The 22,473-nt window shown below is 38.4% G+C and overlaps 1 protein-coding gene across 7 annotated transcripts in view; it reads left to right on the forward strand.

Annotated features, from left to right (window-relative positions):
* The window catches only part of GAS2 (growth arrest specific 2), a 105,906-nt gene that overhangs the window by 18,741 nt on the left and 64,692 nt on the right, over nt 1–22,473 (forward strand). For all 7 annotated transcript variants that reach the window (XM_080405378.1, XM_080405379.1, XM_080405377.1 and 4 more), the window contains one exon: nt 2,567–2,691. In XM_080405378.1, the coding sequence (XP_080261504.1) occupies nt 2,567–2,691 (125 nt within the window). The remainder of the gene's footprint in view (nt 1–2,566; nt 2,692–22,473) is intronic.

Raw genomic sequence — 22,473 nt, forward strand, 5'->3', positions numbered from 1 at the left:
AATAGCAGAAGAAGCTAGAAGAATTTTCCCATGTCTGTGTAAAGAGAAAATACGTCTAAAGGGGTTGTACGTTAATGCTTGACCAGTGAAATAATAAACTTGTAGATTGTAGGACAGAAAAGTTACGTAGAATGTGATATTTTTTTTTTTAACTGTGTGAAAAACAAAAATATTGAGTAGGTTCAAAACATTTGAAATAAAGGTTGGTTGTTTGTTTTTTTTTTTAGAAGAAAATGAGTCTGTTTTGAATGGCAATACTCTATATTAGAGTTCCTATAACATAGACAGTTTTCAAATCTAGCTTTATACCTCTTGCCAAAAACGCTGATGAGTCAAATGGGAGAAATATTTAGCCTGGAATGGTGATGAAGGCTTTTGAGGTGCAGCGATGTTAGATTTTTGTGTCTGTGGGCTATTGTATTTTTGGTCTAGCTTCAGCTGAGCTGCGGGCCCTGCTAAAATGTTGTCAGTTATGCACAAGCTACCAATGAATGTCTGCAGAGCTGCTACTGCTCTTCTGCCCGGAGAAGTCATTTCGCGATACAGGAGCTATAAAGTGGGCTGTGTGACAGAGGGGATAAAGGGGGAATAAAAAGGGGGAAAAAACCTCACAGTAAACATATATTTCTGAAGTAAAATGTGTTAGAAAAAACAAGTTTAACTTCAACCAAAAATATGTCTACTGTTGTATCTGAAGATGATTTGCTGCAAAGGCCTTTATGTCTTTGATTTTAACTGACCAAGCTGAAAAGACTGATAGTATTTTGCCCAAAGGATGTGAAGTTTTCAGGGAAGGACCTAGAGAAATCAGCTTTCCTTTAACAGTTCTGTGATCATATTTATATGATTTTATAATACTACTATCTTCAGTGCTGTACGTCATATTGGCTGTCAGATTGCAACGTACCAGCAATATACTGCAGGAGTAAAATACCAATTTTTGATCATCTATTTCCTTTTTTTTTTTTTACTATTGAATGTTAGTTTTCCCCTCTTTTCTGAATGAAAAGATGTAGCAAAGCTTTACTTGTTTTTTGTAAACCTGCTTTTCCTACGTTTTCTTGACCAAAATGATGTTATGAGCCTGTAACGTTTTCAGCTTCTAGATATCTTATGGAAAATAGATTTCCCCAAACTAGAAAAACAAAAAAACCCCCCTCATTTAGTCAGGGAGCTGCTTGTTGGTCAAAAATCTGTTGACAGCCCCCCCCCCCCCCCCCCCCCCCCAACCGGCAGCGAGCAGACTGCTAGCCATTGCCCTGCTTGCAAATAAGCTGGTTTTGAGAAGCAGGAGTGGATCTGGATGGGATGAGGAACCACGCTCACTTCAGTTTAAGGGTTTTTTATTATTTTTTTAGCAGAGTAGACTATTTTTACTGGTGATCACTGTGCAATAGCCTGTGAAAAATGAATTGATAGTGTTATTCCTGTTCCCAAATGACATAAGTAAATATCACCAAGAAGAAACAAACCCTGTCTTAATAGGAAGAGCAAGAATTATGCCTTGATGCTCTCTTGATATTTGTAGGAGTTAAGAGGGCTAAAAAATACAGCTGCTGGTCGAAAAAAAGTGTCCAAACAGAAGGCAAATTTTCCAGCAGAAATGTGAAAATTGAAAACCTTTGGTAAGAAACAGGAATGTTTTTACCGGGAAATGATGTTAAGATCCTGGACGTTTCGTCCAGGGTGGTAAATGATTCCCTTCTCATCTGGCCAGTCTAGCCTTGTCAGAATGCACATCTTGTCATGGGACTCTTGTCATCTCCTCCACCAGGAGTAATTATGGTGTAACAGAAGGTCATCTGGTCTGCTGTAACCAGGGAGGACAATCTGTGGCAACTGAAGGACAGCGTCATCTGGCATGATAATAATTGATATATTTTGAAATCGGAGTATTTAGGCTTTGTACTTTGGGTGAAAATGTTAATATCTGTCAATAGATGTGTTATATATGTGTTATATATATGTATATATATATAACAATATGTGTTATATAACGTGAAATGTCTCTCTCTCTCCTTTTTTTAAAATGTACTCGAGTTCTGAAAAAACTCTTTTAAAGGAGTGTTGCCATCACAAGTATTATCTTGTCAATTTTTTGCGAACTGAAGTCTTAAAGTCTTTTTTAAAAAATACAGTCCTTCTTGACATGGTTTTGTACTTTCCTTACAATATCAACTGCAGTAGCGTTAGCAGCTCTTAATCTATAGCTACCCATGAACACTGGTGTAAAGCAATTGTCTCCTGTACTCTGGTTTTAAAAACACGATGTTAAAAGCACTGGGATTTCATGAGTAAAATGAGGTATGTGGAGTCTGATATGCTAGAGTTGTTTTTCAAATATCACGTGCCTTCCCAAAGAAAGCATGTTATTTCTGTATAATTTTCTGTATATCTACCAGGAAAGTAGTAGTGAGGTTATTGGCTAAATATTTGAAATAATGCAAGTTTTACAGTTAAAGCATATTTCAAATTGTTAAGATTTCTATTTCTTTCTCTTTTTACACATGTGCAGTCTATACTATTGCATGCTTTCTGCCATGTTAACTTTCTGTTTGCTGTTCAGGTAGAGAAATAACAGCAGAAACCTTTATGGAGAAATTGGATAATGGTGCCTTACTTTGTCGGTTAGCTGAGACCCTGCAGGAGAAATTTAAAGAAAACAGCTTTGATGCAAACAAGCCTGGCAAAGTAAGTGTCCGTAAATGTTCTAGCATGCATTATCAGTATCTGAGGTGTCTGACTGTTTTGGGACTGAAATTTTTTGTGCAATTAACAGATTTCTTTTGTGGAAGCTCTGCAAATGGGCAGGCAGGTAATTGGTCTGTGTAGAAAAATTACAATACAAAATTGGGCGAATAAATACTTCAGGGGTGATGATTAAGGTAGCTATGAGAGGTGTTTACTCAAAAATGACTTGTAACATGTGGGGGATAAGACAGAACAAGCTCTAGCATTGTGATGTGGTAGCTAATGGAGAAAATGTGACCCTTGTATTTATTTGCAAGGAGAATATTAAGTAGCTGTGGGAGGTGCCATTTCTTCCATAAACGGTTCTAGCGAGACCAATAATCAAATTCTGTAGTTAGTTTTGGTGCCGTGAGTTTAAAGGTCCTGTTGGTGTACTGGAAGGGGCTCAGTAAAGAATTGAAAGAATGATGTGGAAAATGTGAACCTTCAGAAGATGTTGAAGAACTTTGTGAAGATAAGGTTAAGATCTTGCTTGCCTGCAACTTCCCTTTTATTTAAATTATTTTCGTAGGACAATCTTATTGGGAGAAATTCAAAGGTATAGCAAGTTTCTTTCTGGGAGAATTTAAATGGCTGACATACTACTGCATTTACTGTAAAACTGCTTTTATTTTTGTTGAATTCAGATAAATCTTCCTTGAAAGCTAAAACAGGCAAATACACATCAAGTAAAAAGAGCCCAAGAGCAGAAATAGCATAATGCATCTTCTATTCTTGACTTGTTTTCATTACTTGTCTGTAGCAGAAATTGAGGCATGGCATAACATTTGTCAGCACTTCTGAGGACTGACAGCCTTGTGTCAGCTGCAGCTGTTAAAGTTGTTTTTCTTGGTTCCAAGCTCGTAATTGTGTTGCGGAAGAAAATGGACTAAGGCAGGTTTTATTTAGTTATTTATTTTATTATTTTTGAACTTTCTGTGGGGGGTGTAGGGGGTGTTGTTGTTTGCTTGCTTTGGATTTTTCTTTCTAAAGAAAAAGGATGAGATAGCTGGGAAGAAAGATAAGAACTAAAATAGAGAGGGAAGGAAGCCTTCTTTCACAAAGGAGGAAAAGCCAGCTGGAACTCATATTTTATATTTCAAATTATAAGCATCAGTACTGGATGACTTCCGATTTCCTCTTTATGATAAGGTCCAGCTTGTCTTCACCTAACTGGTGGCCTGTTAGCATCATGGTAGCTCCGAAGCTGAGAAAGGACTTCTGGCAGTCTTTTTGGCTAAGCCTAGGAACTGGCTGGGCAAAAAGAGGAGTTACTTGTTGTCTTGTTTTTTTCGCTTACCAAACAAGCAAGCAAAAGGTACCATTCTTGACAAAAATGACCAAAAGCTTCAGTGAATACGCAAAAGGTAAACTTGATGACATAGTTCTAAAACATTCCCTTTTCATATCTTGCTCGGCTAGTGTACTAGAAAATGAATTAAATTATGAAATGTAAAGCATTCTTTTACAGACTAACAACTCAGAAAGCCATGTCTATTTAATATAAAAATCTCAAGAAAAATAATAGTCATAAATTCTACTACAAAGTCCTAGGGAATATTCAGAAATTCAAAGAATATGTTTTTGTTAGGTATCTAACTATTGCTTTGGGGGGTTTTGGTTGTTTTTGGGGGTTTGGATTTTGGGTTGTTTTGTTTTGGGGTGTTTGGGTTTTTTTTGGTATCATCAGACTTTCGTCAGATGGTGGCTCATTTGAAGAGAGGTGCCATTTGGAAAGATGTCCCAGAAAAGTGCCAATGTTCGGTACTTCTGTGTTTTGCCACTGAAAAGAGGTACGCCTCCTTTCTTTCATTAACGTCCTCAGCTGAGACTATGGCCTGCCTGACATCAGTTAGCTGAATCCCTTTTTTTGAACCTAAGTTACATTCAAAGCCAATTAGACTTTTATAATCCCATGTGTTGTAATTAACTGAGGTTTCTTGGTCTTTACAAGGTCAAACTGATATAACGGGCAATGCAGTTACAGGGGAAATTTCTGCTCTGCTGCTATCTCCTCAATGTATGTTATTTCATGCTTAGTATAGTAAGAATTCAAAGAAATGGCGGAGTAATAGATTTGTGTCATTGTAGACTATTACGGAGCTATTCATCCTTTCAGATTTTAATTCCCTGTGTAGCAGTCCTAGGCAATAGTACTAGTCTACACATTGGAAAATCTGACTTGTAGTGCCAAGGAAACTTAGAAGATGATTATACTGTATGAAATTTAGCATAGTAAGAATCCCACAATCCTCCCCTGAATCATTATTGTGCTCTCTGTTAATAATACATGTGGAATTTTGAAGCCGTTTGGCCATTTCTCTGTGCACAGGAAAAGGGAATCGTTACGGTCTTTCACCCAGGTGCCCTGGTGACTTCACTGGCAGCTGGAAGAAGCTGCTGACTTCTGTAGACTTTGGTCTCTATCAAAATAGATAACATGCTTTTCTATCCATATATGTAACGTCAATTTTTTTTTTTTTTTTTTTTTTTTTTTTTTTTTTTTTTAGACAGAAGCAGACTGATAGGAGTGGCTGCCAGAAGGATCAGCTTGCAGGCAGCACCAGGTTGCAGCTGAGGGAGGGAGACAGGATAAGGCTATAGATAATGGGGGGCTGTGTCTGTCTGTAATCTTGCGAAGTCCCTCCCCAAGCTTGAAGGTTTAGTCTGCTTCATAAGTGAAGTTTTTCCTTGCTTGTAAATGACTTCCTAGATGCCAAAGCTCCATGAAATATTTTGGTTTTGGTTTTGTCTTGGAAGATGATGATATAATGTGTTCTACTTGATGTATATGTACTGCTGATCATGAATTCACTTGTGCAGCTCTTTGGGGCTGTCTGGCCAGTCTAGCAGCTACAGGCAACACATGTACGAAGACATTAGAAACTAATATTGCGTGCAATGACTCATCAGTTGTTTGCCATAATTCCTTAAGTTCATATTGCAATACTGTACAGAATGGCGGAGGTGCAGTCCCCTTGCTTGTGGGTGAACGGCTTGTGCAGTATGTTTCTAGTCATAGTTATGCAGTTTGTTTCTTAACAAAACTGTATCGTGCTCTTTCTCACTAGGGAGCACTGAACTTCAGCTTTCAGGGACCCCCTAGGTCAGAATCAACCTTTTTGAGTGTAGAATAAATTGGGAAGGCGTAAACCAAAAAAGTCGTGCCTCCCAAAATAACATGTTCCAGATCTGGAAGGAAGATGGTGGTATTGATATAAAAACTTCTTTTTTGTGTCATGTGGAGGCACTTTTGGATATGGGGGACATTTACAAAAGTTAGGAAAGTACTAGTGGTATGATTTGGGAATACAGCTTTAACAAACTGGAAAGGAAATTATATGTGCAATGCAAAAGTAAAGTCTTCTTTCCGTAGGAGTGAAGGCAATGAAGGAGTAACTTTTTATAAGTTGAGGAGATCGATGGAGTAGCTTTCTATGTGTGACTGAGTAGGTTAGTATTCTTCAGTACAGAAAGAGAACATGGGGGCATACGATGGAACCTGCAAAACCAGGAATGGCATGGTAGGCGTTCAGTCTTTTATATACAGAAAATGTGGGACTCTGAATGAAGCTAGTAGGTGCCAAACAAATGCAAGGGAGGCCTTGTTGAGGAACTGGCTGGAAATTTCTTGCCAGTAAATGTTAAAGTTTACCTGGGTTCAAGAAGATACTCAAAGTAATGGAAGAGACACCTCTTGGAAGGCTGCATATACAGGAACCCCATCTAGACAAGGAAGTCCCCACGGCTGAAATTGGTTCGAGCTTGAGAAAGTATTGAGAGGTGTAACGTGTTTACTATGGCCAGCCTGCATCTGTGTTAGATGAACCTTTAGCTGACTCAGGAGGGTCACTCTTGTGTTCTGTACATTATTGTTTCTTGGGGCTGAATGCCTTGCTGGTTGTGCAGGTAGATGTGGGCAAACCTATCCTTTCATAAGGGTCAAACTTCAAAGAAATGTTTTTAAATTCAGGTCGTTACTTGTTGTTTCTCTGTAAAGACGACTCTTAAGGACTGAATCCCTGCAACTAAAAATAGCACCTGAATCACCCTCCGCTTTGGTATCTGTTATTCAGGGGAGTTATGTGTGATTGAGAGCACTGGAGTACGGCATCTTCTGATGCCATTTACACAGTCTGTGCTCTTTGCCCTTCTGATCTTAATGCCCTAACAGGCACTTTTGGGTATCATAGGAAATACTCTGAATGTGTCCTCCGCGAGTCTAGCTCCCTAACCTTGTGGTGTTTGATTTGTTAATCATTCAGTAATAACTTAAAAGCATTTTGGTTTCTAAAGATGAGGTATTTAACAGTTGTTCATTTCAAAGGATGTTAGGTGTTAGGTTCTTTTGCAAATCCCAGAAGACAGTCTTCTTCACTGTTAAGCAGCAAAACCGTGCTTCAAAACCTGATGATTCTGAAAACATAGATGTTGTATCTGATCCTTTGCTTCAGACAAAAAAAACAACTTTGAGTTTTAAATGAAAATGGAAATTTTTATTAAGGGGGGGTATTACTAGACTCGTGTGACTGCATGATATATTTTCAAAGAAGTCAATTTTCCCACTTTTTGGAGATTTTATAGTCATAAATGAATCCAATCATGTAACTTTATAAAATCACAAGGAGATGACTGATACCAGTCTTTTTAAGAGCTAAAAGTTTCTATGGTAGTGAGTTGTTGGAACTACCTACCACTGCTGCTGCTAATGATCTACTGTTTGTAAACTACAGACTTATTATTTATAGCAGGTGTTATTTTGTAGCAGTGATTTGTGTCACAGGATGCCATTTTGTAATTTTCTCCCATTGGCTTGGATTTCATCTCCATGCTCTCCTGGCAGTATTTCACTTTTCCTGACAGACAGTTAATTTGAGAATTTCCCAGCTGTACAAACAAATTCAGAGCATCAAGGCATGTGCAGTATGCACAGAGCCCACATTTGTTTGGGCTTAGTTTAGTAAGCCCATTAATTAAGACTTAAAAATAAACATAAATAAATTGTGTTAACAGTTATCATCCTTTTAATAGGCAGAGCATAGTAGTCTGCCCACCATCCTTGAAGCTGCCTATATATTTATGAACGTTCCACTCAAAGCTACATTTTCATGGCAAATGAATGAAAACAGGTTGAGGTGGAATCATCCTTTTTCTCTGAGTTCTCAGGGGTTAATCAGATAGAACTCAAGTCAAATCTCTTTCAGAAGTACTTGTGAATAATCAATCAGAATCTAAAATTCAACCTCATATTTAGGAAGCTGAGATCTAGATTTGATTTGGCCTATTAAAGAAATAAAGTAAATGCAGAAGAAATCCAAATGCAAATATTTAAGTCCTAGAATGTTTAATTCAAGTATGCATTGGATTTTATCCTTCCGATGGGAGCTGGTTTAGTGAGATTAAACTGAATGTGCACTGAAATAAAGCTGTTGTGTAAAAAATGGTGAGTAAATTTTACCCTAGGATGTGTATGTGCACTTCACTTGAAACAGTCTATGAAACCATAATGTCTACACACAGACATTCATGTCTTTCCTAACATTAAGAGATTCTGTCCACCTCTTACCCATAATCCTAGTATCTGAAGTGTGTTTTGCAGTTGTCCCACATCTAAAGCTTTCACTTACTCTTGGGAAATGTATTTAGCAAATCTGTTACTTGATGTTTGCTCTGTGACAGCATTGGCTTCTCAGGGTCAGGCAGGTTTATGTAAAGTGACATTTTTGGCCTAGTGAGAGAACTTTTGAGAGTTACAATTAAGAGATCTAAACCGCTACTTGGGATTGAAGTTTTTTTGCCCATAATGAAGTTCCAATATTGAAGTTGGATCTGAGAGGTGAAACAATTCAGCAGTTTCACAACTGAAAACTCGGTTTGTTTTAAATTTCAAGATGGTTATTTTTCTGAAGAGTGTATCTGTGGAAGCAGAATCCTGTAAACTGAACTACTTGAAAAGCCAGGGAATTGACTTTAATCCTGTCAATATTGAAAGAAGGGGCTTGTGGCAAAAGAACAAGATCATAAACTGGAGGCCCAGTTAATTTTCCATCTCACCTGTAGGCTTATTGTTTGCTTTTGGGAGAATACATGCCTGGGCTTTCATTTTCCCCATCTGTAACTTGGGAATACTGGTCTCTGTGAAACAGGGGCTTGGTCTGTGAACACTGTAAAGTGCTTTGAGTGCTTGGAGTATTGCTGCCCCGTCTGGTGGTCTGTGATTGGTGTTAGGTAGTACCCATTACGAAAATAAGTTTATATTTGACTCTGCTCATTTACAAGACACATGGAAACTTATGGTTCTCTAAATGTAGATAGGAGACAAACCTTTGCTTATGAATTTACTGCTTGAAAGAGCTTTGTGTCTGCTCTGCTATGGGACTGCAAGCAAATGTAGGGAACCTAGTCCTCCTGAATTAGAGAATCTGAACTAATGACTTTAGCATTTCCCTCATCTCCCAAACCAGTGAGAGTCAGGATTGAGTAACAGCTCTGAGTTGGCTCTAAGAATTTATAAGAAAAAAAAAATTGTTTATGCTAGTTCTATGTTTTCAATTATTCCTTTGCATAAAGGGAATTAAGCAAATGGAGAAATTCTCAGAATCCCGGAGGTTCACGAGGAGTAACAAATGCTTCTGAGTCTGCAAGGCACACATCATCAAAGAAAGCAAAGTGTCTGGCATCAGTTTAGAAATGAGGAAATTTGAGGTTAGAAAATTTTTTGTATGTTCCTATTCACATATTATCACATCAGTTAAATAAGAAATGAATATGTTATCGTAACTCTCATTTGTAAGTCATCCAGGAAGATATGTTCAAGTCTTGGATAAGGTGAGACACTTGTACAGATACTGTCAGGTGAAATTGTTTTTTTTTTGTTGTTTACAGAAGGCGGTACATATCTGACAAATTGTAGAAGGTCTAATAGGTCACGTTAGTATATTTTCACTTAAACTGACCGAATAACAAACCAGGAAGAGAACTAGGAAAATATTTAATAATTTCCCAGGACAGCTAACTTGGCTGGTAGACAGGAGGCAGGCTGTGCTTGGCAGAATTCAAAGACTCAGTAGGTGGTTTAAGATCCATCTAAACCTGAATCAACTAGTAAAGACCACAGTATTTTTGAAAGGCTCTTAAAAATGAGGTGGCTAGTAAAAAATTATTTGGGCTAGATATTGTAGTTTATAAAGCCAACACCTAAGCTGTTTGAGCTTCCCTTACTGGAGTTGTCAAAAAGTGGGTGTGCATTAAAATTATTCAGGATATTAAAATGCAAAAAATAGGGCAAACCATAATTTTATTTTCCCTTTTCAAGTAGAAGAGGCCCTTCCCTAAGGAAATCTTCCTTACAAGAAATAATAGAGGTGCTGTGCAATGACAATTCATAAACTTATGATTTTCTTTCAATTAGTCTTTTTGAAATAATATGTTTTGAACTTACTGTTCAAAATAAGTTCTTAATAAGAACAAAACTTAACAGATTTCTAAACAGAATTATGTGAGATTGCTATGAGAGCATCCGTAGATACAATACAGAGAATTGCTTAGATGTTTTTTTTATTTTGGAAAGGGTATAAATTTTCATGCCTGAAGGTGTAATTTAAGTTCAGATGGAAAGGACTAAGAATAAATTTTCTCTTTGGACAGTCTTTCCTCTTTTTTTGTCTGGTTTGAAGTATCTTTCTCTGAAGTATGTGGATCTTGCTGTTCTCGGACCCTGGATGACCAAGCTGAAAGTCCGATCTAAACATGTGGTGGTTTTATTTTCACTGTCGGTTTCAGTTTCTCAACGTTATCTGTGTCCTGTAGATGGGACGGATTCCCGGCAAATAGAGTATTCTGTAAGCTTGGTGCCTTGAGTGTGTTTGCCCAGTGCAAAGAGTCCTTAGCTATAGCAGAGCCATGTTCAGGTGCTCTAAGTTATAAATCTGACTCTCCAGTTGGGAACTGCATGAATGTGGTTAGGCTATGAACAGATTCTTTGTGGTCTGGGTCAGCAGTTTGCTTGTCTGCACACTTGTACTTGCTGGAGACTTTTGTTTTGCAGTTAAAAGCTTGTGGAGCCAATTTCTAATCATATAAAATATAGATACGGCCCTCGGTTACTTGAGGGAGGGGGGGAAAAGTACAGCACTGTCTTTTTGTGTATTAATCTTTATAGCGTCAGACTGGTGTGGATATGAGAGGAAAAGAATAATCTTCCGAAATGACTCACAAGTGCTAATCCATCTGGAAGGAATCATTTCCACAAGACTGTAAAGCTGTTTGTTAGAGAATTCCTTGTACCTTTCTCAGATATGTCTGTAGCTTGCTGAGCTCGTGTTCAACTGGATTGGTACCAGGTTTCTTGCAGATACTGTAAGATTTGCCTGAAACAGGTCATGTGGACAAACCCTATATGCTGCAGTAAATAACTCTTACAACTAAAGCTTTTCTGCTTGCATGAGGCTTACATGGTAGGGTAGAGTTCTGTTTTCCACCAGACCATAACAAGAGATTTCTGAAGAAATTTAGGATATTATGTAGTTGCCTGATTGGCACCTGAAAGTGGTGCCATCATTGGGGAACTTCTTATAAGCTTGTAGGTGTGCTTTAAGCCATGCCCTATGCTGGGGGCAGAGCTGCACTATCCTGGAAGGAGCACCAAGACTTCATGGCTCTTCAGATGGTTCCTCCCGCTAATTCTTGTTGTCCTTGGGAAAACATGGCTTCTTGCCTTGTTTGACTGAAGCACAGTTAATCCGTGTGTGAACTGGCCTTGCTCTTCTCAGTAATGTAGAAATGAGGTAGGGATTCTCCCTCCGCTCCTATTCGACATTGCGGAAATCATCAGAATTTGCATCAAGATAATGGTCCTGGAAAAAGCAGTGCAGATTTAACCTGTTAACTGCCTGTTAGCTCCAGCTTTGGAAAATATAATGATTCAGATGGCAAATCAGGTCAAGAGGAGAAGGAAACTTGGATTTCTGATATCATTCAACTAGAAAACATCTCAAGTTTTTTCCCAGAGATAGTTCATTACAATTGCTTTTGTTTGGAATACTAATACTGACATACTTCACAAAATCTGCATTAAACCTGGAAGTTTTTATATCATTTTTACTTCAGTCCAGGCATTGCAAACAGAGCTGGCATATTTTTGGAGAGAAATACGTAAGCAACCATTTATATATTTGCTGGATTTTGCCTCTTATGTGAAATGCATTGTATCATTCCTATTTATTTTCTTAAGTCTTTTAAATCAAACTGTAAAAATCTTTGCAACAGATCTTTCTATGGAGCTTTTTATTTAGACTGTTAGAATTGTCTGGAACAGAAATATGAGGGATTTGAATAGAAATTAGTGAATATTTCTAAAAGCTTGAGAAAATGTAATTTAGACCAACTATCTTCAGCTGAACTGTGTTATTCTTAGGGCAAACTTAGTGTTAGTTTTTGGTGAGTTAATAAGTAAGAACTACAGAATTTGGTCCATTTACCAATAGTGAGTCTTGAACTTAAAATGATGAGCCAAAATTTCTGAAGCAACGGAAACAGTGAACATACAGTTATAAGGAGCAACTGCAGTGCAGAAGGAGAAAACAGAAGTCACTGAAGCATAGACACCAATTTATAGGTATCATAATTGGGTTTAATCTGTTTGTTTAAATAAACATGTATTCCTATTTGGGCTTATATTTGTAAATTGGCCCAAATTGCTTCAAGTATACAATAAAGTTTTGTTTGCAACTTTAGAAGCTGATTTAAAGTTAGTATGGAAGTTTGGCTGTATAGATTTAATGTTCCAACATGTTTTTCAAATCAGGGCCATTTTTAAATTCTATGCCAGCTTAGAATTCCCAGGGCTCTAGCAGTTTCCTTGTGGGTTCTAATTGGAAAGCTCACAGAAAATCACATTGTTTATCATGAAGGCAAAGATGCTTTTCTTTAAAATGAACATACAGAGCTTTGGAGAATCAGACTTACCTGCAGTGACCTACATGTGAAATTCTTTCTGGGTATTTTCAGCATCTGCATAAAAACTGTATCTTAAACATCTGGGAATCCAAAAAGTGAACAGATGAAGCATCTGTAAAAATTCTGTCTTCCTGTAGACTGTGTAGATTTCTATCACACTCTTCCTTGACACTTGGCTCATGTTAGGTAAAGCACCATTTGGAACTAATCTTACTGAAAAAGCTGGGACCCCCACCCCCCAACCCTGCCTCGCACTTCAGAAGGTCACAAAGCGTGAGATTGATCACTGAGAGAAAAACTGGAGGAAAGGGAAGAAGAGGGATGACTGTAACACAGCAGTATACCCAGCATTGTAATTATTAAATGAAGGAATTTGAATGGTTTCTGACACTTGTTATTCAGACTGCTCGTTGAAGGTTATCCACAAATTCCAAAGAAATATCTTGGCTATTTGAACTATATTACTCCACACTGGAAATGGACATACAGAAACATCTTCTGGTATGAAATCTTAGGATCTATAATGTGTTATGGTGGACTTTCAACTATTCAGACTGAAATTTTCTAAGCATTGTCCTTAGCTTGAGTTCTCCTGGAATGATTAAGGGGAAAAAGTGATTTTGAAATTTCTGTGTCTCAAATGGGTTGTTTTTGCCAAAATTTAATATTTGTCATATTTAACTTGATTTTGAGAGAATCATATCCCCTTAAAGGACGTGATGTTTGATAAGACATGATTGTGGGTTAAGATGCTTTTTGAAATGTGCCCTAAGAAAATCCACTGAGTATTGATCAGTTTGTATCTTGTAGAATAATTGCTACTTGTGGATGTAGTTGCCATGCTCATTCAGAGGTTGTGCTGCGTGATAATGAAATAGCCACAAACAACTTAGTCAAAGGTAATGCTTTTCTCATGTTCAGTGTTTTTCTCATTAAGTTACAACATAAATGAGGAAAATGTAGAAACTAAGATTCTTCAACCTCTTCAGCTAAGTCTACATTAATTCAACTCTGGCTTCTGTGGTTGTGGTGGGGAGAAGCTCACAACCATGTATTAAAGATAAGATGTAATTGTCCTCTGAAAGAGCAACTGTGAGTATTGCCCCATTCTGTTCTAATAACGTTATTTAAGAAACCTATTAGGAGGTGCTAATTTTAAAAATCCACATTTAAACATAAATTCTGAAAACCAGAGGTCTAAGGAGAAAGTACGGAGCTTTTAATGAATGGAAACGAGCTATTGAATCCCAGGCTTTGGCTCTTGCATTTTTTTTCAGGAACACTGAAAGAAGATCTTTGTCATGCCATGCCATGCCATGACTTACCTTAATGTCTCTGTCTTAGTTTCTCTGTTTATAAAATTTTAAATAAATGTGTTTTTGTTTTAATAATTGCAGTCTCTTGCTTTAATGGTAATAGTGTTAAAGAGAAAGACTACCACATTAGATAAAAAACCACAACCAAACAACAAACCATCTTTTGATTTTTGCATTTGGCCTGCCTGCTAGTATTTTCAGATTGTAGGTAAGTAGAAGTAATGGCTTTTAATTTGTGGTGCACACCTGCCTGGAATTTAAGTTACTCAGACAAGGTCTTTGAAAGACTATTAATAAAAGTGAACTTGTCAGTAGGCCAAGATATGTTATAGAGTTAGATGTCTGGAGGTTTTGAAAGTCAATTTATAGACTTCTCCAGGACTTTGGACTGTAGTGACTTAATCCCATCCTCAATTACACAAATTGAGTGGACAGGAAAAGGGTCTGACATCTGTTTAAATGGGCTCTTTGTTGTCAGCTTCTATTAGTTGTGCGTCACTTGCTCTCCAATGGAAGGTTCCTGGCTGTTGATCTCGGTGTGTTATCCAGCTGCCCACTAGCCAGCTTCTCAGGGGTGGCCGCCTGATTCTGGCAGATGTTATGATTTTGTCTCCTTATGCTGAAATGGGCATGCCCCTTGGCTGCATTTAAACTAGTTATTAGTCAGTCAATCAAATGTGCTTAAGTTGGTGAATGAAGCTTCAGTCTTGCCAATTTTTGACGTTATTTACAACTGGGTATCCCAGTTGTCAGGTGCCTTATACATGAACTGAATCATCTCTTGGGTTCCTTGGTTTTCTAACGCACTCCTGGAAGTAGGAGTTGCAGTGTTTCTGTTAAATTAGTGTTTTGTAATTATTAATTAACCCCAACTTTTTTGGATTTATAAACAACATATTTATCTTTTGCTGTGTGACTGGTAAGCTGTGTCCGGGACAGAACACTGAGAATAACAAAGCCATGAAGAAAATCTTAACTTTTAAAACTACATCGTCGTTAATTAAGTTTCTTCTCCATCTATGCTTACTCTTAAGAAGCTGAAACTAATACTATGTAGAAGAAGTGGGAAAATGTATTCTAGCATGGCCAGCAGGTCAAAGGAGGTGATTCTCCCCCTCTGCTCTGCTGGAGTACTCCATCTGGAGTGCTGCGTTCAGCTCTGGAGCCCCCAGCACAAGAAGGACATGGACCTGTTGGAGTGAGTCGAAAGGAGGTCCACAAAGATGATCAGAGGACTGGAGCACCTCTCCTACGAAAACAGGCTGGGAATTGTGGTTGTTAAGCCTGGCAAAGAGAAGGCTCCAGAGAGACCTTGTAGCACCTTTCCAGTACCTAAAGGGAGCTTATAAATGGGGACAGACTTTTTAGTAAGGCCTGTAGTGACAGCAGAAGAGCGTAATGGTTTTAAACTAAGAGGGCAATCTAGATTGGATATGAGGAAGAAATTCTCTACGATGAGGGTGGTGAGGCACTGGCACAGGTTGCCCAGAGAAGTTGTGGATCCCTGGCAGTGTTCAAGGCCAGGCTGGACGGGGCTTGGACCAGCCTGGTTTAAGGTGTCCCTGCCTGTGGCAGAGGGGTTGGGGGTTGGAACTAGGTGATCTTTGAGGTCCCTTCCAACCCAAGCCATTCTATGATTTGGTACATTGACAATAATAGCATAGCTGAACCGTTCACTTAGTTTTGTATTTATTTTAACGTTGTAGTCTGTATGTTGATGTAAAGCATTGGTGAAGTTAATTATTTTTATTGGCATATTATAAATCTATTAGATATTTCAAAGCGATCACAAATGCTTTCTTAGGATCTAGGAAGTTGACAATGAGTGATTTTTGGCTTTTGATGATCTTTGCGGTGATTGCATAGGGTAAAAATCTGGTCAACACATGATCTTGAAACCGTAAATCCAACCTGCTGTTCCATTAAAATGACATCTATCTACAGTACTTAATATGACAGTGCAGAGACTGTATTTCAGAGAAGGACAATGTTTTGCCAGTTGTTAAGTGAATTACTTAGGGATGCTTTCTTTGTTGTAAGTGCAATGTCATTTTTCATCAATCTGGAAGCTGTTCCTGGTTCCGTGTCTGCTGAAGAGTTTGGCAATTGTTATTGATTTCTCCTAAGCCTTCAAAATTTTCATGCTAAGTTTTTGTTTTTTAAATTTTCCTGGATTTTAACTTTTATTGTGGCTTTGGGAAGGGTGGGTGGTTTTGGTTTTTTTTTTCTTACATTTTATTTTTTGCAGTGGCAGATGCTTGATTTTAAATTCTATATATGTGTTTCCATGTTTGGAATTCCTTCTGTTCATTCTGAATATGTGTTTAGCACATTCTTTTGATTGTTGGTCCAGTCATTATATTTGGGAAGTGTTCTCTCACGTAGTAAACAGGGGAGGGGGAAAACAAAATTGCCGCCCTTCCCTCCCCACCCCCACCCCCGCCAAGGAGCGTTTATTTGGCCTTGTAGGTGTTACAGTTTTATTTATTTAATACCTAGTTCATACTTGTTCTTAGAACGGTTATTCACTAAACCTGAATTTTGGCACTGCAAAGCAGTCTAATGTAAACTTAATTTTTCCTTTGCTGAAATGAGTGTCTGGGACACCACTTCTGTGACTTATAAATGGGCTCCGAAATACTTTAGGTTTGAGTTCTGGAAGAATTAATGATAGCAACTAAATCAGTGTTGGTTGGCTAAGGATATTGTCCCTTAGTGGTGAGGTGAATTTTAACAGCTCAATAGGAGTAAGTTCCTGTAGCAGTGCGTGTCAGTTCACTTAGGCTTAACAAATGAATAAAAGATGAGGAGCAAAATCATATTTACAGAGAAGATTGTAGCAGCACTTCTTTTCTGTGTGCTAATGAGCTAATTCAGATTTTATAAGGGGGAGGAGGGCTTTGCTAAGAATAGCTGAACAAAATGAGAGGAGAATTTAAGAAGAAAAATAGCTCTGTGGCTAGTAGCAAAGTTAAAGGCAAAATTGTAAAGAGTTCTGAAACAGGTACATGTTCTGTCTGATATAGTTGCATGTCAATGTGAATTTATGCTCACATAACACTAAATAGCCCTATGAAAGACACCACTGCAGTCAGATACCGCAATCTCCATGCTGTAATTTCCTCCCCGTTTTGGTTAATATAGGTTATCTGTCAATAAAAGCAATTTTTACCTCTGAGTGCTTAGCTAACTGTAACCCTCCTCCATAACAAACAAAATTGCTAATTATTCAGATGTGAGTGACAGTTCAAAAAGTTGTGAAATTATCTATTCGAAGAACAACGTATGAGTAGGAATCTTCAGCATGGCTCAAGTCTACTATAAAAAGAAGGGATATGTAACACACTGTTGTGGACCCTCGTTCTGGAAAATCAGTACAAAAAATACATTTTTCCATGTGATTTCAGAGCATTGGTGTAAGAGAGTCTCTTTTGGGTTTAGAAGTTAACCTGAGAGCATTTTTCCAGGATTGCATCATATGTTTCACTCACACTTTCACATCCTGCATTAAACCACATGCATGCACATCAACAAGACAAGATTGTAAAAGGAGTGTAACTGGGGAATTGTTTTCATGATATTTGGTAGGAGTAATTGCGGCCACTGCTGTTTCAAAGCAACGGCGGTTATATTATACTATGTCAACAAAAGTCACTTTTGCCAGATGGAAACCTAATTACTTTAGAATGATCTGTTAGAAAGCACTTTTGAGATAGTCAGGCCATTTATACGAATCAGTAAAAAAACATTTGTGCATGAAACCTTTCTTAAATAAGAGCTTTCATGCGTTACAGGTTGAACATTACAGTGATAGTTTTGGAAATATTAAAAAAGGAGACTTCTATTTAAAAGGTGGTAGGGAAATTTATTAGGTGATACGAAAATATGAGTATTACCCTGTGATTTTTGTGATAAAGCTGATTGTGCTATTGTTGAATAGAGCAGAGGGGTGGTTTTGCTGTTCTTTTTGGCAAGACCCTAATATTGTGGGAGGTGGGATGAGATACAGAATGTACATTTCAGTGAGATCATGTGATGCCACGGATATTTATTTGTGTAGTATTTGCTCCATAAAATGACTTAAAGCTTCTTTTTTTTGCCTTTTTTTCTCTTTCAATAATATAGGTTTTTTCCCTTCTGTAGTCCAGGACATGCCTTCTGTTTACATTTGGGTATTGGTCCCTTTGAGTTTCTTAGGGCACCCATTAAACAGACATTTTTTTCTGTCACTGTTAAACCAGGATGTCACAAGTTGGGTTTGTTAAGTGTGATAGTTCTGTACCTAGACTCAGTATTTGCTGTTGTAGCTTTTACTACCAAAGTATTTTTCTAAAAGACACTGTAATCTCTATAATTGTAAAAGAAATGTTGCAAGCTCCGTGGATGTCTGAGCTTCGTAGTGAAGCTAGGTTGACTGATGTGTGTAAAGGTCTGTCTTAGTTGTCAAGGTATAGATAAGTAATTTATGGATAGTCTGTCAGGTACATGGTGTTTTAGATGGTGTATTTGCTGACTCTTAACTGCATAGATTTCTGACACATAAACCATCTGTTCTGAATTGCTTTCCTTGAAAGTCATTACGATCTACCTAAATCAGAAGACATAAAACATGTAGAACCAGATTTATTCACATATTGTTAGTACCGGGGAGCAGCAGTGACCCAGGGGAATGATAAAGTTTTCAGCATTCCTGCCTGGCATTGCAGTGCCTTCCCAACAGCCCCTTAAAAGAAAGGCACTGCAGATTCTCCTGGCTACCTCTTCACTCGTAGCTCCTTTTGTACTGCTGAGGGCATCTGTGCCAAGGAGCAGCTCCTGGTCTCCAGGACCAGTGCTGCAGACTTGCTCATGCCCTGTGGGCTCAGGGCCAAGTAGAACAGATGGGTTCTGCCTGCACTGGGCCCAAGTTTCCTCTAATTGCCAGAAGGCAGCCACCAGCCACATAGCACACTTTTTTTTTTTTTTTTTTTTTTTTGGTGGCTCTTCTCCTAGTTCAGATTTCCTGAAATAATACGAGGGTTTTATCATAGATTTCCAGAACTGCATCTAATACCCTCTAGCACACCATGAAAGAATATAGGCTGGTTAGCAGGGAATGTGGCAGGACAAAGTAGTTTCAAGGCACAGAATCGTCTGGGCTGAGTTAGGGAACTGAGTGGAATGGAAGGAAACAAACCTGGTAAGATTTCACCTGTTCTGGGCTGTTCCTGGGGTTATAAACCGGTTTGGTCTTGAAGAAGACTTGCTAGCTTTCTGCAAAGGAGACCCTGAGAGCAAAGTAAAGTATAGGCACTGTGGAAGATCCAGAGGTGAGAACTGAAGAGTGAACTGGGAGGTGACATGATTTGACACTGCAGGTCTGCTTTCACACGGAAAGTAACTGTAGCTTTATCTCCTTTTCATGCTCTCTGAAGTAGCTTGTGCAAGTGCCAGGAATATTGGAGCTGGTTTCTTGTCAACTTGTTCTTGTCACTGCTGCTAACCCCTTACAAGGTCATCCAGGATTTGTGCTCTAAATTAGACGTAATAATTCAAAAATTCCAAAAAGTATAGTTTTGTCAGGTATAATATGTTTGGTCTCCTGACTGTTGGCTTGTTAAGTCAGTTGGTTTCACATTTGTGTATCCATGTTAGCACTTTGCATACTCTAGTCCAAGCAGAGGTATTATGGGAAAAGAAATTCACTCCATGTGATTTAAATGGTGTTAGATTTGATTCTGTGAGAACATGATAAAACGTTGTATGTACAGTGGATTTTTTATGTAATTAGACTAAGACATAATACTATGAAATGGCACCTCTTTGAATCTACCGACAAGATAGCGTTGATTATCAACTACCTGTGTATTTCCAAAGGGTTTAATTGTGCAGAAACACTAAAAACTGCAAAATAATTTCTACCAGGACCTGAGGGAACCAAAATACCTGAGCAGTCATGAGCAGCCTCACCTGGGGCCTCAACCTCACCCTCTGCCCATGGCCCAGGAGCTCGCTTTCACCTCAACCCCACTTCTTGGCTGAGCTGTGCTGTGGCCAGACCATCTGCAGCCTGGCTTCCTGCTGGCTGGGCTTTGTGGCTGGAGCCTCACATCTGCTGTAGCCTTGTGTCCAGCCTTGTCTTGTCTTCTGCTGTTTCCGACTTGTCTTGCTAGACAGTAGACCTGACCTGTTGCCCCATCTTGTCATGGGATGGTTGGCTAAGGTTGGTATGTCACCAGCACTGCCGTACTTGGGTGCTGTGGGACTGCACCGCTGCCCGTGAGGGCTGCCACCCCTGTGCTGGGGTCACCCTTGGCTCCTGGCTTGTCTTCCCTCCTGGAGCAGCCCAACTCTTGCTGCTCCCTACCTGTTTCCCATCTTTCCCTGTGCTGCTGTTGGTAAGTCAAACATCCCTGCCCATGCTGCTTGTTTCTTTTCTGCACTGGAGGAGGTAAGGTCAGGTTAGACCTTTGCTGGGGAAATTATTTTGAAGTGGGAACTTCTTTAAGGTTTTTACAATGCTTTGTGTAAGTTTTTAGTAGAAAATCATGAAGCCAAAGGCTTGTTTTGACAGCTTTTCTCCAAATGCAGACTGGACCAGTTGACCTTGCTCCAGCAGGCTGCCAGAGTTTTGTGTGACTCCTTTTAACAGAAGCGGGTGCCCTTTTAAGGTTATTAGACTTGTCCAATTAAAATTTCCTGAGAAAGGATGCAGCAGGGGCAGAGATGGGTGAATGCTGCATTACTTCTTCCTAGAGACTGTAAGTCACAGGGGGAAACTGAAGGTGTGAAGAAGTCTGTAGAGTATAATGAGAACTTGCCTCGGGGTACAGATGCTTATTGCTTCTTTGAAGAAATTAGTGTAATGTGAAAGGGGTGCTAGTTTAGAAATATGTCTAGTGATAAGTTAGGTTTTTTGGTTTGGGGTTTTTTTGGGGTTTTTTTTGGTTTTTTTTGTTTTTTTTTTTCTCTCTTAAGAAAAGAAGAAAATAAAAGCCCTGGTCTGTGAGAAACAGCACTTTTTTTTTTTTTCCTTGTTTTCTCTCCAGAATAATGTGAAGGGATTTCAAATAATAGTTAACAACTTCCTTGTGCTCTGATCTGTAAGGTTGTTCCATATCTAGAGCCCCTTGGAAGAACTCATGTTTCATTGTTTTTATTTATTCTGGATTTAGTGAATAAATGTCTTTATTTCCCTCCTTCCTTCCTCCTTCCCCTCCCTTGTTCCAGGATGGTCCAGGAGGTGATGTGGTTCTGTGACACAAGGTTTGCTTGGATTTTGCTTTAAAATATATAAAACTGGTCAGTGTTTTCTGCTAATACAGTATAGAAAAGTAGTAATATTTTCTTGTAAATACTTTGAAACATAAGCATAACTTTTTGTAAACAAGGAAATGTAAAAGAGTACAATTGGAATAAAAATAATAGGGGAATGAGAGCTAGGTGGCTAGGAACGGGTCTAAATATTTAAAAGGCATGTGTGTAAGTCTGAAACAATTTATAAGATTCCATTGACGTACTGGTAAAAGAAGTAGTGTTTATTCTTGTAGCCATTCTAATTGCAGTTTATTTGGTTTACCAGGTATACAAAGGTGAGTAGTTCTGTGCTTGTAGATCTGTTCTGCAAGTACATTGCTGCTGTCATATGTCTATATATATATCTGTCATATATAAAGTCTTTCTAAACTGCCTTTAAATACTGACATTGGTATGCTACCAGCAGCTGTGGCAAGGGGATGCCTGTTCCTGTGTCATCTTTTTTTTTCTCTTTCCACGTTTCCAAGAATTATTTTGGACTGTTAAACCCAGAATTTTGGACATAGATCTAGGAACTAGTAGAGTCACCGTTTTCAGTTTTCTACCTCTTAGCTCACTTTGGCATTGAGGAGCTACAGGTTCCTGAACAGAAGCAAATATTTCATAAATCAGCATTAGAAAAGCAGCACATTCAAATCAACATAGGGGTATGAATTCCTCCATGGGTTAGAGATTTCTAAAGTTACGTAATAACAATATTTCATTTTTTTTCATTTTGCTGAGGATGATGCCTATTTTTCGTTTGAGGAAAAAAAAACTTAAATGAGAACTAAATGCTGAAGTATTCTTTGTATGTGTCTCAGTAAATGTACCAATACAAACAAAAAACTTGCTGTGGTAATTTATTCTGTTTGGCTCAGCTATATCAGTAGCATCTCTTCTGATAATGAAATCATGTAAATGGAACTACTCTGATACAATGAAAGCCTGACTCTGTGGTAGACCTTGATCTTGTAGCTACTAGATTATGTTTCTGTGTTGTGGAAAGGGGGCTTCCCTGTATTGTTAAACGGCAGACAGTGGGCTTTCTGAAATATTTACAGTCTTTAGGGCTTAAGACCTATTGCTTTATACTATGAATCCTTTCTAATGTAGATCTGAATTCACCCTTAATTTTGGGAAACTTCAGTTCCTACTTTAAAATCTGTCTTTATTATTTTCTTAATTTTTATTC

This window comes from Falco punctatus (genome assembly GCF_963210335.1).
Source record: "Falco punctatus genome assembly, chromosome: 10".
Classification (NCBI taxonomy): Eukaryota; Metazoa; Chordata; class Aves; order Falconiformes; family Falconidae; genus Falco; species Falco punctatus.